This window comes from Cicer arietinum, chromosome 3, assembly GCF_000331145.2.
Source record: "Cicer arietinum cultivar CDC Frontier isolate Library 1 chromosome 3, Cicar.CDCFrontier_v2.0, whole genome shotgun sequence".
NCBI lineage: Eukaryota > Viridiplantae > Streptophyta > Magnoliopsida > Fabales > Fabaceae > Cicer > Cicer arietinum.
Genome location: NC_021162.2, coordinates 72,646,528 through 72,666,570, shown reverse-complemented (window position 1 = coordinate 72,666,570; position 20,043 = coordinate 72,646,528). Strand labels below are relative to the sequence as shown.

The 20,043-nt window shown below is 32.6% G+C and overlaps 2 protein-coding genes across 2 annotated transcripts; one reads left to right on the top strand and one right to left on the bottom strand.

Moving 5' to 3' along the window:
* The first annotated feature begins 158 nt into the window (after positions 1-158).
* On the top strand, positions 159-2,617 carry LOC101513466 (pentatricopeptide repeat-containing protein At5g06540). Its single transcript, XM_004494228.4, has one exon. The coding sequence runs from the start codon at positions 449-451 to the stop codon at positions 2,303-2,305; it is 1,857 nt and encodes a 618-aa protein (XP_004494285.1). The 5' UTR covers positions 159-448; the 3' UTR covers positions 2,306-2,617.
* Positions 2,618-4,395: 1,778 nt separating this feature from the next.
* LOC101513139 (uncharacterized) lies at positions 4,396-13,223 on the bottom strand. Its single transcript, XM_004494227.4, has 15 exons — positions 13,063-13,223; positions 12,718-12,862; positions 12,177-12,247; positions 11,968-12,103; positions 11,756-11,844; positions 11,523-11,676; positions 11,220-11,422; positions 10,095-10,210; positions 9,899-9,994; positions 8,253-8,374; positions 7,103-7,204; positions 6,465-6,574; positions 6,266-6,353; positions 5,804-6,000; positions 4,396-4,831 (listed from the first exon to the last, which is right to left on the bottom strand). Exons 2-15 carry the CDS (start codon positions 12,826-12,828, stop codon positions 4,615-4,617), a joined length of 1,812 nt encoding a protein of 603 aa, XP_004494284.1. The 5' UTR covers positions 12,829-12,862; positions 13,063-13,223; the 3' UTR covers positions 4,396-4,614.
* Between the last annotated feature and the right edge of the window lie 6,820 nt (positions 13,224-20,043).

Below are 20,043 nucleotides of genomic sequence, written 5' to 3'. Positions count from 1 at the left end.
GCTTTAAAAACTCCAACTGCTAAGCAAGATGATTTTTTTCAGCAAACCAAAGTATCGAACTATTGACCAAACAAAAATATATATGTTGTCATGGAAACATATAATATAATCACTTTTTTTTTTTTTAAAAAAAACTATCCTATATTCAATTTCTATTGAAATTCAATCTAAAATTAATTTAGATGGAGGATGCAGCTCATAATAAGATGCATTGTTTTACTACCATTTACATCCAATAATCTTTGCTGGGTTAAATCTTCATCATTGTTCAAGTGCTACATCATCTCCTCCAAACTCAAAAACTTACATCACATCCATATCAACATGCTGAATAGAGAATCACTAAAATCTCAAACATACCAATAATATAGTCCAAACAACATAATTAGTTGAATAACACTCTCTTATTGCATAAAACATTCAATAATGTTTTCCTGTCAATTGAAAAATGAATAGCATTAGTAACCCAATTCTGCAAAAACTGAGACTAAAAAATCCCAAACTAGTTCTACTATCACAATGCTCCAATATTCAAGACCTCAAAATAATCCATGCCCACATGCTAAGAACCCATTTTTTCTTCGACACATTTGCATCAAGTCGCATCATTGCTTTCTGCATAGACAAACCCAATTTCCTAACTTACGCCATCAAAGTTTTCTCCCAAATTTACAATCCCAATATCTTCATTTTCAATGCTTTGATCCGTGGTTGTTCGACCAGCGAAAACCCAGAAAATTCCTTTCATTATTACATTCAATCTCAACGCATTGGTCTCTTACCTGATAATATTACACACCCTTTTTTGGTTAAAGCATGTTCCAAAATTGAGTCTTTAAAAATGGGTATGCAAGTTCATGGTCAAATAATTAAACATGGGTTTGAACTTGATTTTTATGTTCAACACGCTCTTGTTTATATGTATGCTTCTTTGGGTGATTTAATGGCTGCAATGTTCATTTTTAAGAGGATGGGCCGATTTGATGTTGCTTCATGGACTTGTATGATTGCTGGTTATCATAAATTTGGTGATGTTGAATCTGCACGTGAACTGTTTGATAAAATGCCTGATAGGAATTTGGTGACTTGGAGTACTATGATTAGCGGTTATGCGCGGAACAATCGATTTGATAAAGCCGTTGAAATGTTTGGGATTCTTCAAGATGAAGGGGTGGTTGCTAATGAAGTTGTTATGGTTGGTGTGATCTCCTCTTGTGCTCATTTAGGTGCTCTTGCAGTTGGTGAGAAAGCTCATGAGTATGTGATGAGAAATGGTTTGGCTTTGAATGTGATTCTTGGAACAGCTATTGTTGACATGTATGCAAGATGTGGGGATGTTGAGAAAGCTATTCGGGTTTTCAAGGGATTGGAAGAAAAGGATGTACTTTGTTGGACAGCTTTGATTTCTGGACTAGCCATGCATGGTTATGCAATGAAAGCACTTGAGTATTTTTCTGAAATGGAGAAAAATGGGATATTTCCTAGAGATATTACATTTACTGCAGTGTTGAAAGCTTGTAGTCATGGAGGGCTAGTAGAAAAGGGTCTAGAAATATTCGAAAGCATGAAAAGAGATCATGGGGTAGAGCCGCGATTGGAGCATTTTGGATGTATGGTTGATCTTCTTGGAAGAGCAGGAAAGTTGGAAGAAGCAGAAAAATTTATTCATGAAATGCCTGTGAAACCAAATGCTCCAATATGGGGAGCATTGCTAGGAGCTTGCAGGATTCATAGAAATGTTGAAGTTGGAGAAAGGGTTGGAAAGATTTTGATACAGATGAAACCGGAACACAGCGGTTACTATGTGTTGTTGTCGAACATATACGCGCGCACAAACAAGTGGAAAGATGTTACTGTCATGAGAAGATTGATGAAGGAAAAAGGGGTTAGAAAACCACCTGGATACAGTCTCATTGAGATAGATGGAAAAGTTCATGAGTTTACAATTGGAGATAAAACACATCCAGAAATAGATAAAATAGAAAGGATGTGGGAAGTTATACTACAAAAAATAAAGGTAGCAGGATACATTGGAAATACTGGTGAGGCATTGTTTGACATAGATGAAGAGGAGAAAGAAGATGCACTTCACAGGCATAGTGAGAAACTGGCTATTGCCTATGGTATTATGAAGATCCGAGGTCCTACACCTATTAGGATTGTGAAAAACTTGCGTGTCTGTGAAGAATGTCACACAGCTACGAAGTTTATCTCACAGGTTTTTGAAGTAGAGTTAATTGTGAGAGATAGAAATAGGTTCCATCATTTTAGAAAAGGTGCGTGTTCTTGTATGGATTACTGGTAAGAAAGCTAATAGCACCTCCGAAGGTGCAATCCACCGTGAGAGTCTTAAGTGGGTCAACACTATCAGCCTCAACTACCTTGTTCAAGTCCATTACAAATTGTCTTACCACTTAACTGCAGGGTTTTCTTCAATTTGAACATATTCATCTATACTGTCAACGTGTGATCCATATAATATATGAATAGTCGTAGTGCATTTCTTCAATGATGAAAGATCTATTTTATTAGTTGTAGCGATCTTCATATGAAAATACGCACCATAATTTTTAAATGTAATTACATTTTGGAGAAATACATGTCTATGTCTTCGAAACCTCTTTGAAATATTTGTGAATAGGAAGTTTTTAGAGTAGTCATTAAACATTTTGATTATGTCTTTCTTCATGGCTTAATCTATCACAGTTCTTTGTTGTGCCTTTGTAGAGCTTTCAAATTGTTGTTGTCTCTCAAACGTTCACATCAACGTTTTCACATTGATATTAGCACAAGTTCATCTTCTATTAAAACCTAAAAGAATCTATTGCGATCTTCCAAATTATTTGAATCCATTAAATGGTTGAGAAAATGAGAGTAGACTACACATCATGATAAAAATATGAGAGAGATTAAATTATACAATTTGATATATAAAAAGAATATGAAAATGAGAGTATATATATCATATAGTACGTTTAACAACTAGTTTTTAATAATAGTTAGTTTAGTAACAATTATTTGGATAAATAGCTAGTTCATAATAATTGGTTTGAATAATATAACATTTTACCTTAACTAAAATACATGTTTATTTTTTAGTTTGTTACCCAAAATTTAATGACTTAGGCGTTGACCCTTACTCCTCTTAGATGTATATGTCACGACGACTTGCATTTCCTTAAACTCTAAACACTATCTCTTCCTTCTTTGACATGATTTCCACTTGCTTAAGTTGTGCCTTTTTATTTTAAGACGGCTCTTTTTTATCAATTGCAGCTAGTACAACATTATTCATATTTATAGAAGATGTTTCAGTTGCACCTCAACGTCTACAATGAACACTTAGTAACTCACCTATGAATGCTTCACAATTCTTAATACCTATTAGAATATAATTAAATGTCATGAATAAAGTGTCAAGAAAATGCAGATTATTTCTAGTATTTGATCATAATCGAAAACAATGTTCAAATGTTACTGCACTTCTATTCAATCTATTTAAACTTTTGTACTTTCTAATCAGTTTTATATTATTATTAAAGGTATTTTTAATTAATTATTTAGTAAATTCATATTTTTATAAAATAATATAAGGGAAAAAAATTATAATTGTAGCTTTATAAGTCAAACACTAATGATGCCCATCAACTAAATATTACAATATATATATATTCTTTTTGAAACGTAAAATTCTAAGAATGTGATTTCCTCTTACTATTAAAAAAAAAATTATATTATTATATAATTTGAAAACAAGAATAGATTAGATATTTTATTTTGGAAAAAAAGGATAATTAAAAAATCCTACATAAAACTAAATATTGTATTTTTTATTTGAAAATATTATATTTTAAATAAATCAAATATGAAAGATTGAAAAATATACATTTAAAGTCAAACTAATATAATATGCAAGACCTAACTTAATTGATTATTTATCAATTCATTTTAAAAGAATTAAACCGATATAAACATGTAAATTTTTCCAGGCAAGTAAAATTAAAATATATTTTTCAGCAAAAGTAGAATTGAAAATTTACCATTTTCATTAGAGTTTATTTAAACTCGTATAAATTTAACAAAAAGAGTTTAAGAGCTGAGTAGCCATGCCGCGGACATCCCTTAGAGAAGCTAAGCAACTTCTGAAAAAGTTACACTTCTCCTAAATTCTAGAAAAGACATAATACCCCCTCTATTTTTACATAATATGATTTGGCGATTTTTCTTGAAATAGAAAGGCGACCCAGACAAGACCTATGCGCTACCTTTCGGTACAAAAATAAATTTATTTGAATTAATAATATACACACATAAAAGGATATGTAACTAACTACGGTTTATGCAAAGAAAACATAACTCGATGCAGAGGCATAGAAGTACAGTGTTAGCCGGTAATTGATGTACAAAGAAACAATATTATTCAAAATGCGCCAAAAGATAGGAATCACATTTGACATAAAGATTACAAATACTTGTCGACAACATGCTCTTTCAGTTTAGGATTCAAGAACACTAAATCCCCTGCTTTTCATTTTCAAGGGAGTGCAATCGAAATGGTAAGCATTTAAATAAATTAGGCATCAATGTGACAGCAATAAGTTGCTTGTTTTGATATTATACAGGGGACAGAGATGCTATATAAGAACCATCACAGTACTTCACACTTTTTAGTGTACATGAACATAGGAAAGGCGCAACTGCTGCTTCTGGAATGCCAAACGTACTACTGCAGTCTTGGAAGCTTTCACTGCCAGCAGCATTTGATTCGGACTTTTCACAAGTTGATTTCAAAGCAACATTCAGGCCAATTGAGACAGGTTCGGTCAAAAAGCTGCAATGTCACAAGATAGACCGAGCACCATTCAGTTTTCAAATAATAGGTAAGGAGAAACTAGTTTTAATTCGATGCTGTGTTTAGCATAATGTGTCACCAACATTAATGCTCATGAAATTCTACTTGAGCTCAATCAGATCATTGCAACTCAAGACTAAACAAGGTTAACACCGTGTAGCACCACCATGAAAGGATATGCTCAATGCATTGGAGCTCAAGCACGTAGTCACACACACAAACACATATAGTGATGACAGAGAAGGAAATATCCGGAGATCATGCTAGTTCTCTATCATTTTGTTTGCGATGACTTAAAACAATGTCAATAACATAAAATCAACTCTTGTTTATTACCTCAACACCTCTGTTTTTTCAAATTGAAAAACAACTCTTATTCAAATAACTACAAGCGTATGGCTTAATTTATGCAGTATTCTTATAGCAAACACCCATCTTCATTTTAATTAAACCCAAATCTCCTTAAGGTAGGATTCTAAATTTCTAACAATGTTGCCCCATGTAAATCAGAACGAATACCCTCCATTTCCTCTATTACTATAGTTTTGAAAATACAAGCATTATCAATGTGACATTAGGTGGAGACCAAATATTCTCTATTTATCCCAAATCACACAATAAATTCATTTGACCTTAAGAATTAATTTGGCGAAAAGAAAATAGTTGATTATAAATTTGGGATATTACATTCTTTAAAATCCATATATTCTTAAGAGTTAAGTAATGGATAAAAGAAATAGAGGGATGAAATGGAGAGAATCCATTTCCATGTAAAATAAAATAGTGAGAGAAAACGTCAATATTTCCTAATATAAATTCATTTGACCTTAAGAAATATACCCAAGTTTTCTCAATCACTTATTAAAAGCCTCATAACCAAAGCTCAACATGTGCACAAACAATTCAATTTTAACTATGTAAGAAGAATCACCAAGCAAAGGTTCCTCATACCTCGTCTCAAAGCTTCTTCCTTTGGAGCCGATCAATGCACATACGCCACAAATAATCCAAGGTGGGATAATTGCATCTTTAATTTCAATGCTACAAAAAAGACCATCTGATGATCCTTGTGCACACTCGTTATCTTTCCAAATAGACCCTTTATTAGCCGCAATATCTTCAACTCTTCTCATCTCCGTGCATTTAATCTGAGAAAGGAGAGAAATTTTGTTTTTAGTCAAATTAGAAAAAGAATATAGATTCCAATGTGAATTATTATTGGAAGAGGTAGAAAAAGAAAAATAACTATGGTAGCTTTTAACAAAGAGGACAAAGAAATTCTAATTTCCATGCAATGGATAAAATAAAAGGATTGGTGTAATGGTTGAATAAGTTACTTAAGTTGACAAATTGCAGAAACACAACATGGAAAGAATAGAAGGAAGGAAAAAGAAGTTAAGGACTTATACATACATCAGGAGAAGTCAAAGCAGAACTTTGAAATGGCACAGGAGAACACAAGAGAGGTACGTCCACACCAGACAGTGAGGTCAAGAGAGATCTGCAGAGTGCAGACAATAAAGTTAGTTGCTCAACAAGATTAGTATAAGAGTAATCATCAAACATGTTTAAGTCAATGAAGTGTGAAAAATGGATAGGAAGCTTTAGCTACCTGTAATTCAGTAATAGGTCATATAAACCATGCACATTGTTATTGCCACTGAAAAGCAGCAAAGATTCTGGGCTATTATCAACGTCAGAGAATGACCTTGAGCGCCGAGTCTGCGTTGGTCCAAATAAAAAGTATAAATCCATACAAACCATATAAATAGAGCTTATAGATGTTGTTGGAGTTGAGAGTAGACTTTTTATAAGCAGGTCAAATATATAAAAAAAATTAAAAGTCAATTATTAGCATGAGAACATGCAAGAACTGCAACACAATAAATGATTCAAAAATCATTTGCATGTTTTTATCAATGAAATTCTCATACATCAACTAGTTCGATTTAATTCCAGTATACTTACAAAAAAGTTATACTATTATCTAACGGTGTGACATATGTTATCACATTAAGAGTTTGATAGGACTCAAACACTAAGTGATACACCACCATATAATTAAAGGACGGTGTAAACACATATTACAGGTACAATTTAAAGTCCAAATAGGTCAGTACAGATTTCTCAATAGAATCACAAAGAGATAAGCAAACAAGTTGGGAGTTGTTCACCGTGATCATCGAAAGTGGCTAATATAAACATACCATGGAAAAACAAATGCTATATGAATAACATATAGATACATACCTGCCCCAAGTTTTGCTTCTCTATCTCTGACAGCTCCACCAAATCCTCAGTAGTGACTTGCTCCACTTTTGAACGGCAAAGAGGCATAGAGAAACAAAGATCCTAGTCAAGAGGGTACATAACCAAAATAAGTTCAAAGAACCTCATCAAAGTATAAATGAGAGAATTCCTGCATATCTATATACTATATAGGTATATATAATAATAATATATAAAGCCTCATGAAGGTAGTCAAATTTGAGATTTTACTCAAAATCAGGAAGGAGAAATCGTGTAATCATAATAGAAATTGTAAGATTCACCCTAAAATATAAATTCGCCCTAATAATAGTAGTACCAAAGATAGGCCAAACATATCAATTTTTTTAATCTAGCCAAATAACGAAACATAATAGTAGTCTTATTTGTTCACCCAGCTCTGTTTGGCTGAGAGATCAGTGTGCATGCGCCATACTTCTTTCTCTCTCTTTACTGCACATTTCTCTTCAAACTCCCAACACTGTGATGGCCATCTCTTCCCCAGATCTCATGATTACAGTATCGACAAAGATTTCTGCTGGAATCAGAATCAGTTAGGCCGAAAAACTTCACAGAATCAGAGATTCCACTAATTAAATCGCAACTTTGACTCTCGTTGGATGGGAAGGAGGCTCTAGCATCAAACAGCATACAATAGAATCCTAAAAAAGCTGTGAGTACTAATAAAATAAAATGCATACGTTGCTACCTGTCATTGAACCAAAAGGCTCTAGAGCCCAACACTACATAATCATAATGCTAGCCAATTTGTAAAAACTACATTTTGTTAAGTTAAAAAATGTTAGTAGTCAAAGTCTAGATAAGTCCAGAAAAGTACATCACTTGTTGAGTCACATGCTTCTTGCTAGGGTCTATCGAAAAACTCTCAAATTGAATTGCAGGCATCTAGGATGAGGCTATTCATTGACAAAAACCTTATAAGAGAAACAATATACCTTATACCTACTACACTTTTACAGTTTCACCAATATTTTCCTAGAAATATGTCTTCAATGAAATATTATTCTAATCCTTAGGTAAACATTACAAGAAACAAATATGTCTTCAATGAGATTTGTAGCTCTTAGACAAAACAGAACAGATCATAATACATCATAGAAGTACAGCTTACATGCTCTCTTAACAATGATCTGAATCCTCTGGTTGACTGAGAAATATAAGCATTGCACGAGCATTTGGATTGCCCAGAGCCATCACCACCAGTGAACATCACCACAAACTGTGAAGTGCAAACTAGAAAACAGAAGGGGAGTGAAATCATTACAAAGTATCATCTAAAGTTTATCTATAATAAATAAACGTACATATAAAATCAATGCACAAAAAAATGGGTGGATTCAGAAAATGGCAAAATTAAATCTACAATCACAATACCACATGCGCAATAAAGCGATAGCAATAAAAGAAATAAGATTATTTTCATCGTAGTAATTATTTCTTATGCAAAAAGAAAACTTCAGAGTCAAATGCACTTTAACGCCTCCCCAATTATTAAGTTTAGTTGCATTTTCCACCCTAATTTATTAAACTAAGCACTCTACTTCCTAATTTAACACTATTACTCTTAACATCACAGTAGATTTATCCAAACCATAAATGTCACTCTACAAAATATGAATACGACCAGTACAAGCACAACTCAAGTGTTTAATTTATTTATTAACAGAAGGCAGGGGAGATCTACCTCAGTTGGTTGTCCCTGTTTGACGTTCTTTGGATTAGAAAATGAGAGAAATCAAAGAACATGAAGGGTGGAGAAAGAATTTGGAGAATTCTGAAACTTTGTAACTCTGAATGATAACTGCCAACTTTCAATTAAGTGTACATTTATAGAGGGGTAACCGCCTTCTATATTAACTGATAAGTGAAAGATTTCTATTACTAACTATCCAAATAATCTCTAATCCCACATACAGATAAGACTGCACAAATTACAAGGGCACAAATACACAGATAACATAAAGTAATTACTATTTTAACATTTCAGCTGCAGGGTGGGTGATTAAATATGAATTTATTAAACATTCTGAGTGGTCTCTTTGAGCTGAAAATCATAAGGGAGAGATAGCTTTAACAAACTGAGAGTTAAAATGTCAGCATATTGATCAGTGGTTAGAATGTGGCTGACAGTTAGGCTTTTGTTGAGAACCATCTCTACTCTCTATCAAAATGTATGTCCAGTTTCATATGATTGGTTCTAGAACAAAGAACGGGATGACAAGACAAGATTACTGTAATTAGATTGTCTTGGAAATGTGAGGAGCTCTGAAAGAAACTTGCAACTCTAGTCATTGGGTCTAAGGGAGTTCAGCTGTTATACCGACCAGAGCTCCCATCTTACATTGACAAAGGGGTTAAACTTTGGGTTGTGATAGCACTAGTGTGTTTCATAATTAGTATGTGAACTTTGAAAGTTTTTAAAATTTAAGGTTTGGATTATTGTTTTTTCACTAGCAATAAATAACACATAAAACTTTGTCATCTTTAACACTAAAATTATAGAAAAAGGGGAAGTTACAATAGGGGTAATGTTAAACTAAGGAGTAACATGATTGACTAATAAATTGGGGTGGAAATGTGCAACTAAACCTTTAACATAGGGGTGTGAATTACATTTTACTCAATATAAATTACAAATCACAAATACAGATAACAATGAAAATGGAGAACAGAAAAGGCAACATAAAGACAAATAAGCAGATTTCTTTAATCAATACAATTCAATTCGACAAATAAGTGATGGCCAAGTATAATCACCATAAAAGAGGCCACAGATGTTCTTCCGAAGCGTGTAATATAGGTCCCGAAAGGATTCTTCCCAAGCTACTTGCCGTTTCCTTAAGAACTCCAACTCTATTTCATAAAAAGGAAAAATGGAATGAAAGGAAAATTAAGAGAGGACAGTGACAGATAAGAAGCTACAAGTGAGTTAATTCAAAGGCGGGTTGCCAACCTCCTTCTGAAGTTGATGAGCTCAACACAGATATGAGAGAAGGCGGTAGAACAGATTGAGGATACATCCATGAATGCAAACCTTTAAAGCCTTGGGAACCCCTCATATCTTCGTTCCTGTACGTACATTGCTGGTAGGTTAATCGAGGCAAGTTACCACACATAACTTACTTGCGTATCACAAAATTAGGAAATAAGAAAGATTTCATAAAAAGACAACAATGTACACAACCAATAGCTGACATCAAAGTAAGCAGAAAATAAAACAAAAATCTAAACAAATTTAATAAGACTGGCTCAACTCAACAACATAACAAAGAAACAAGAGTGGAGTGACAAGGACGACAAGGGTTCGATCCATAGCCTCGACATCATACTAACAGTTACTAACATTGGTTATTCCAAAAAACAAAAAATAAAGAGAAACAGTAGAGTCTAGTTTCATGTGCGAGTATCAATGCATATGCATAAATTGTTCTATGTGGCAAAACAGAATTTTCTGATAGAAACATCAAAATCAAATATTAACAAATCAAGGTTACTATGAAAGCAAAAGAAGAATGGTCTGAGCAATATATTGCTTCACTCCTTCAATACTGAAAATACCAAGAGCTAGAAAAACAAATATAAGAAAAATAGTTGTACACATAGCATCAGCATGTATGATAAACGCTTACTTACATCAACATTATTTTTATCATGACAATTTTTTTCTCACATAAATTTCAGAAGAAATCATGAAAGTGGATCTTACAGCCCAACACTATAGCTTTCGTATTGATAAAAAAACATGCCCATGTCATATATAAACAAGGGGATGGGCGCAATCCTGAGCTGTCATGTTTACCAAGTTTAACTACCAGGGCATCTATCAATTATGTGACAGATATCCAAAAAACTTGGAGTAACAACGTTTAGTAAGGACTTCACTAGACTCTATCATCATTGAGCATAAAATTAAATGATCTTTTATAAACTATATAGGCATCAGTGAAACCTAGAAATAGTACCACACTATTTTAACATACACACTGAATCTTAGTGTAATTTTTTTTTTAATTTTCACAAGTGCATCTTATTCCTACCAGGCTTGATGCCAATATATTAGCGAATCCAAAGTACTCACCAATTCACAGAAGCAGGTGATACTATTCGCATACTGGTTTTTAGAGTAAGATCCAAAGGAGCCTTCTTTCCGGGTATATGACATTCAGAGAAGGAATTTACTGCAATGGCTGGAGCTGAATCTCTGAGTCTTTCAGATGAATCGGTAGCTAATCCACTATCAACACGTGGTTTAAGTGAGGCTAGTCCTTTCAATGCTTTTCCCTATAAAAGATTTTTGAGTAATAACATATTCATGATACATCCTACAATATTTTAAATGAAGATAAACTGTTAAGAAAAGGTCTGTTTCTGCATCGTCTACCATGTCAATAGCTGCTGCCCCTGCAGACCTATCAACAGTTGATGAAAGATCAGCAACACTAAGAAACTTTCCTTGGCTGCACTTGTCATTGGTTTCACCAGCCTGCAACGCACCATCTTTGGTAACCTCACCTGAAGCAGCACATTTCTCCAAGCTGACAACAAATTGAGATCAAAATTATCATAGGGAACATATAGCTGTTTGATCAAGCAAACACAAGCTAAGAGATAAACCATGAACTTCCTTGCTGTCTCTTAGCTGCTGAAATGGAAAATACTGAAGGAACCTTTAGATTATTAGTTTGCTCCGAAGATGAAATTTCCTGAACATGATAACAAGGTTACTTTGTTCAATCTCCACAACAATATCAACCTGGTACCAATAATTGAATGAAATGGAAACTGAATAAAGTAAATATTAGTTGTAGTTTGGGCAAATATATCACCTTTACATTTTCCTTTCCAGATACAATTCTAAACCTGGGCTTTTTAGCAGCAAATACTTCATCAAGCCGTGTGTCAGTGCGTCTAGGGGCCCTAAACAATCCTGGTTTTTTAAGTCTATTATCTGCCTCAGTGGCACTGCAAACATAAATCAAGTAAGTTTCAGCAAATAATGAAACAATGAATTGGATGAGAAGCAAAAGAAACTAACTTTATGGAACCATCGGAGGAATGAGATTCATCAGTGAGGTCCACAACACTTTCCCGCTTCAACTGCTCTCCCTGCCAAGTCATGTATACACATCAAAATCTTTCCACTACCATAATTAAATGTCAGTTATCAATGTAAAAATAAATAAATGATTATTGGATAGTTGAATTCAGACAATGCCTACTATTTATGGATTAAGAACAATAACATATACAAAGTCCATTTCAATAAAAAAAATGGGAAACTGGAAGTGGTAGTCACTGTGACAAATAACTGAGATGCAGGAGTCTGGGGGATCATCACAGTGAGGTTTAAGAGCAACCACGTGAGTGAGTAAGGTATCATACTTGACACACCGAATATATTCAAGTATAGTTCACTCCCAAATAATACCCGGAAATATTATATTTCATCTATAATTCTAAATACTTGAAATACTTCAATCAACGTATAACAACAATATTAAACATAACCTAACTGAAATTAATTGAATTCGCATTGCGTTTCTATATAAGATTACAACAAAGGCTTAGAAACTTACCCTAAGTTCTGATGGTGTCTTTCTTTTAGCTACGGAAACACCTTTCAGATGCCCTGAGGAAACTCCATGAGAGCTCGGAGGCATGGCACTTGGCGTGGCTACTTTTGCCATTCAAGGAACACTTTATCTAGCGATCCAGAATGATCTACACAGTAGATTTAACGAAAATCACAATTTGCAAAAACGAAGAACACGCTAGAATCTTGAAAGAAAATAGTGATAATTATGAGCGGAAGGTAATAAAATGCAAATTGATGGCGTAGATATTGATATTCATGTTAGTAGTTTGAACGGAAAGATTGAGAATCAGAAACAATAAAGAAAATAAAAAAGAAATCTGAATACCCTAGCGTGAGATTCGATTTGAGGGCAAGCGAAGAACGAATGAATGGGGCGAAGTGCAGAAGTGAACTGAGGGATAAAGTGAAATATTTATTTTTCTAGTTAATAATTTTAATTATAATTTTAAACCCAAAAAATTGGTTTCCCTCCAGATTGTGCCGCACATATGAGATTTTGAATATATATAGGGTTGACCGCTAAACAACTGGGTCGGATCCAAACTGATCACCATCCCTGTCATTATAGAGACTGTCTTTATTTTTATTTTTATTTTTATTAAAATTTAGTTTTAGTGAATTTAAAATTGGATAGTAAGATAAGTAAAGTACGGTCTATAATTAATTTATTTATAATTCAAATTTATTTATACATTGTTTTACATCTAATTTTTATTTAATATAAAATTTTACATTCACATTTAATACATTGATATTTGATCTCTGTAGTGATATTCTTTACGTCCATAATCTACCACCAATAAATTTATTTCGCTCTCTCACTTAGTTGAACTATACTCCAAAATTAGTTGTTGGAAATTCAACAAAAGAAAATATCAACACAAAAAATGGACAACTCACAAATTTATTGTTGTTTGCAATTTTTTCTTTGCAGACCCTCTCATATAATTTTTAAAAAAAAACGACAAATTGAACAATAAAACAACAAATTATCTTGATTGCAATTTTTGTATGGAAATTACGAACACTCTCACTATAATTTTTTTAACAAAAATATCAAGATAAAGAGTATGCCTTTTTACGGGATTGAAGGGCAACTTAGATTGCTCCCAAACTTAGAATTGATCTTCCTCAACCGAATCCTCCTCCTTCCTTCCAAGCCAATCCAGATCCATCTCTATCTTCATCATCTAAGGAATCTTCTCCGTCTCTTTCTACTTAGGATTTCTATGTCATTTTTCCCTTATTCCTTTTTGCTTTAACAAGGGGGATAATTACTTTAGATTGTATGTATCAATGAAATCATATGTTGGTTAAAAAATTATAACACATTATTAGGGGGGCTTTTAAGCTATTCGTGATTAAAAATACACTCAAAATTAACATGTTTTTCATCATAAAAAATGGAGAGATTGTTAAGACAAAATCTCAAATTAGTGTTTTGATATAAACAAACAAAAATTAATTAAAACTTATAATTATGATTCTAAATGATATATTGATTTAACATGTGTTTTTTAGTGTGATAATCAAATATGAATACTAAACATTACAAGCAAAATCACATTAAAGAGGAAACAAAAATATACAAACAAAGCGAATAACGTTTTTGACACAAGTCTGAAAAAATAAAAACCTTCTCCACAATTCTAAGATAACAAGAATGGTGATCTCATTTGTTAAGGAAAAGATAGCTCGTGGATTTTACAAATATGTTTCCAGTATTTTCACAAGGAAAATACACGGTTCATCTCAGCAAAATAATCACTCCAAAATACAAAGAGTAAAAGTTATGGCTCACGATGAATCAAACAAGATTATTCTCCAAGTTCAAGAAAGATCATTATCCAGTTTTAAGCAAGATTGAAGAACGATCTTGAAGTGTATACTTCAACCTATCTATGAGATATATGCACACGTAATAAAAGGACCATGAATTACTGTAAAAGATGAATGCCAGAAAGTCTACAGATCAACATTCCTCAAATGTAGAAAAATGAATAATGTTTAATCAATAACATTGTTGTTTCAAATATGATCTTATCCACAAGCTGACACATGACATCTTGACTATTTCCAATGGTCATATGAGGTGTCGTAAGCCTCCTCGAAGCCTATAAAAAGGAACCACAAGCTAGAGGAAAGTTCAAAGCTTCAAATGCAAAGCAATACATCACGTACTTACAATCATACACTCAAAAGTATCTTGTTTACATACAAATAATCAATTTTGTTTTCTCGTTTGATTCCAATAATCACTCTATTGTATTATTCTGTTAAAATAATATAAACTCAAACAAGTGTTGAGCTTTCTCATATTCTGACAAAACTATTTAACTCATTATCGTGTAAACTGAATACTATAATATTGAAGATAGTTTGAGTAGTTTGTAGAAAATCCTTTTATGGTAAAAGGAAAAGTGTACAGATCCTCTCGAACGATTGAAAGGTAATCAATTGAAATCCTTTATGGGCTGAAAAGTAGTGTTGTTTAACAAATCAAGGTTGATCTTGACTGGTGGTGTAAAAACCAAAATGTTATTGTTTTATACACTTTGTGAAAAATCTCACAGCTGTGAAAACTAGACGTAACCCGGATTGAGTGGGCTAAGATAATTCTCTATGTGATATCTCTTCTCTTATCTCTATTTATTTATAGTATTTTGATTATCAAATTAAATTGTGTATTTTCTTACTAACAAATAACATTATCCATTTTCTGTTTTCATAACAAAAATTAATCTTGAGTTAAATTCTTTAAGTTTTAATAGAAAAAATGAATTCACAATTTAAACCCCGTTTATTGTAAATTTACATTGTTACTTTTATTTCTATCTACTTATCATTATTTATGAATTATACTTAATAAATATATTTAATGAGATGTATGATATAAGACAGATTTTAAAATTTTAATGGAGTAAAACTGATAACTTACATTTTGAACACCTTATAACGTTTAATGTGATATTTAATTAAGGGTATTCGGCTTAAGCATTTAAATTTGTGGGTACCCAATATTCGGCTCCATTATAATTTTTGTTAAAAGAATTTTATAAAATTTTATATAGGCCTTTAGAACCCACACTTTCTACCCTAGCATTTTGGAGCCCTGGCATCTTTTAAGAGTCCAAACAGTTTTTTTAATCGGTCGAAATCTATTTATGGGCTTTGGACCTAATATCTTTTGGAAAAAATTTGGTCAATATTCTTCCCCCTAAATTTTTTGGCAATTTTTTGAGATTATAGGATCTGGTAGTGAAAAAATTCAATCCAACAATAAAAAATGAAATTAATGATATTATTGAAAACTCCAATTCAATAATATTTATTTTTATGCTTCTTGAGTAAATATTGTAGGATCAATGAACAAAAACAATCGGGATGTAGTTTCCTCCCCTTAGTCCATGTTTATGGCTCAGATGAGTGTTATGTCACCCCCCTTTAATGTAAAAATGAAATATGTTTCTCCCAAGTTGCAATTTTACTTCAGTATTGTTCCGGACTGGTCCAATCGGTTATTAAGTTTTGCAAACAACTTAATTTCTTATGCTAAGTAGGGATGAGAATAAGTTAGACCGTCCGTCGGAACTTATATTTGTGGTCTGGTCTGACCTATTTAATAAAAGGGCTAGAGTGATGCTGTTTTTAAAACATATTTATTTAAAGCCTATTAGGCCTCACAGGCCGACCTATACATATTTTATTATTTATTAATATTATTTATTATTATTATATTAATAATATTATTTCCTATTTTAAATTCTATCAATTAGACAATCATTCAGTGATATTCAGTAGTTGTTCCATATTAAGCCATATTTGGTAGTCATTCTACTCACTAGTCGTTCCATATTTGTTTAAGAGGTAATAATGAGCGTATTTATTTCAGAAAAAAAAATGTTTGTTTCATATTTTTTAAAAATTATTTTAAATAGGCTTTCAAGTCATATCAGACTTTTAAAAAGGTCAGGTCAGACTAAAAAAAAAGTCTATGATAGACTGTAAGCCTAAAAAATAAATCGTAAGACTCAGACATTTCAAAGTCTGGCCTATTCCCACCCCTAATGCTAAGCAACTTTTCGATACTAAAAATATATTTGAGAATTAAATGAGTAGAGGGGAATTTTTTGATGAAAGAAGTTAGACAAATAACACACACGAAATTGGATACTGGATATTATTACATTCATTGATATTCAATTCAAAATTTTAGAAATTAAAATAAGTAGAGATTGACAAAACAATCTGCACACAAAAATTAGAAGAAAAAAAAGAGACGATTTATTTTCCACACTGGTACTTTCTCGTCTTGGACTGTAATGTTCTATCATTCATCTTATATGTTTTTGTTGTTGTAATATTATGACATAAGTTTGTAGTTAAAGAAACTTTAAAAACACTAGCTACTATAAAAATTAAATTAGTGATAAAGATTTTTCTCCGTCTCTAATTTTATTCAATAATTTTACTTTTTTTTAGTAGTGAAGTTAAAACTATCTTCCAAAACCATAAAATAACTATCGTAAATGATTAAATTCAGATTATCGTGAATAATTAATTGTAAACTAAAGTTTTTTAGTTGAATACATAATTATCATACATATATAATTTAAAAGAAATATCCCGAAATAAACCATTTTGACAAAGACAAACAAAAAATGGAAATGGGATAGGAAGGACGAGGACGACAGTAGACAGCTTATTGCATTAATGAATTTTGTCTACAAATAGCTGTACCATTTGGAATAATGAAATTAATATCCAGCTCTTACTTATACTTAACGTACAATATATATACCACGGATATAATCAATCAAATTGAGAAAGGAAAAAATACACACACACACACACACAAAATATATCTTTTTTTGTTATATACAAAATTCCAAAATCTCAGCTTCTCTCATATTTTTTGAGGTCAATTCCCTATTGTGCCGGTAATCTTGGATGAAATATAAACCACAAGGTTGGACACATGCTGGCCCATCCTACCCAAACTCAACTACACTCTAGCTAAAAAAACACATCATGCTACATATGAATTGATAGAGTAATCGGTCCAAACCTTCATTAATACCAAAAGCTTTTTTGCTACTTGACATTAATGACGTCAAAACTCCAACCATTTGACAGACAATCATGCAATGTGTCCAAGAATTGCATGGAAAATTAAAAACACCTAACACGTGTACGGTATATTTGGCTTGGTTCGGCGTCCATGTATGTTGATGTAAGCTCAATCTCATACTTACATATTATGTTTATCATCACGGGACTTCAAGGATTATGGCTGAAAAACGAGTTGACTTACTTCAAATATTTAGGCTTAGTTTGGCTTCATTCCAGATAAAAATTAGTTTGAAATTAATTCGATTTAAGTTTAGTTAACTTGATAACTCATTATCAAATAAATCAAAAGACAAAAATGTAAGGAAGAAACAAACTGAAATTCCTGTTTTTGAAATGATGAAAAAATGAAAAGTATATAACTATGGTTACAAAGGTTGAATTCAGAATTGTGAGTTAATAACTTATTCGAACAACCACTCAATTATTAATTGTTAACTATCTAACTGCCAAACCAAGTGATAAAAGACGAAGATAAAAACTAATTCCACCTGAAAACATAAATGTCTGAGTTATGATAAATCTATTTTATTAATATTAATCAATCAAAATTAATAAAAAGTTAATGAAAGTCCATGTAATTTAAAATAGACTAATAGATCAATTTTCTTGTTATTTTTTTATTGTCTCGTGTGGTAAGGGTGCTCTCTTTATACAGAGAAAATGAGAGTGTAAGAGAGTATATTTTTCAATGTGAGATTTCAATAGCAAATTGTTGAAGAGAGTTCATTGAATGTGAGATATTCAAGTGTTGGACATAACTTAATAATCAACTTTGAACAATAATGTTAACAATGAAAAGAGGAAGAAAGAGGAAAAAGAGAAACAATCACTCTAGGGTTTCATAACATATAATGAACCAAAACTAAAGTTAATAGGATTACAATGAGTATATATATATATATAAAAGAATAGAATTGTCTAAAATACCCTTACTACTAATATATAATAATATTATCTAACATCTCCCCTCAAACTCACGATGCATTAACATGGAACATCGAGAGTTTGTCAACTAAAAAACGAAAACGTTTAATGGAATGCATCTTTGTGAACAAATTAGCAATTTGTAAAGAAGACGAGACAAATGGTAGAGTAATGGTTCCATGCTGAAGATGATGACGAGTTTTGATCTTGTATACCCAACGAGACCCAATAGCACGTTTTCTAGGAGGAAGAGGTACTAATTCCCAAGTATTGGTTTTGGGTAATGCATATAGTTCTTCTGTCATAGCCTGCTGCCAAAGAGGATCAAGAACATACTCTTTATTGGAAGAAGGCTCAGACAAAGTTGACGAGAGGGGTAACGAGGAGGATCAACAATTGTAGGAGGTGGTTGGACAGCTGGGGGGACAAGAATGATGTCACCAAAGAAGAAGCAACAATCAAAGAGAAGAACCAAGCCAACAAAAAATCAAACTGAAAAAGGAGCGATAAAAAAAAGGAGCAACAACCATATCAAAATCAACAGATAGGAACAACCAAAGAAGTAGCACCACGGAACACCCATATCAAAATCAACAGATAGGAACAACCAAAGAAGTAGCACCACGGAACACCCATATCAAAATCAACAGATAGGAACAACCAAAGAAGTAGCACCACGGAACACCCATATCAAAATCAACAGATAGGAACAACCAAAGAAGTAGCACCACGGAACACCCATATCAAAATCAACAGATAGGAACAACCAAAGAAGTTGCACCACGGAACCAAATCCAAACAAACCAAACCAAATAGAACCAAACAAAACTAAATCATATCAAACCAAACTACACCAAACCAAACTAAACAAGGAGATAAACAACCAAATAGATGAACCACATGAGAGAAGAGCAAACACATAGAACACTCAGTATGGAGAGAAGCAACAAAGCAAATCACTAGAGAGATTAGCAATCAAACAAAAGAAGCAACAGACAGAGCGACAACACAGAAGATCAAATTTTCAGCCTCATCCAAGTATCCAGCCCTTCCTAGAAGGGCAACCATACAACCATAATGCTCAATCTGAGGCGCAATTCCAGATCTCTCCATTTCTTTGAAGCATCTTCTTCCGTCCTCTACCAAACCACAATGGTTGCAAGCAGATAACACACTAGTCATTGTTATCTCATTTGGTTCAAATCCTTCCCGTAACATTGTTGCGAATACTTCTAATGCTTCCTTCGCA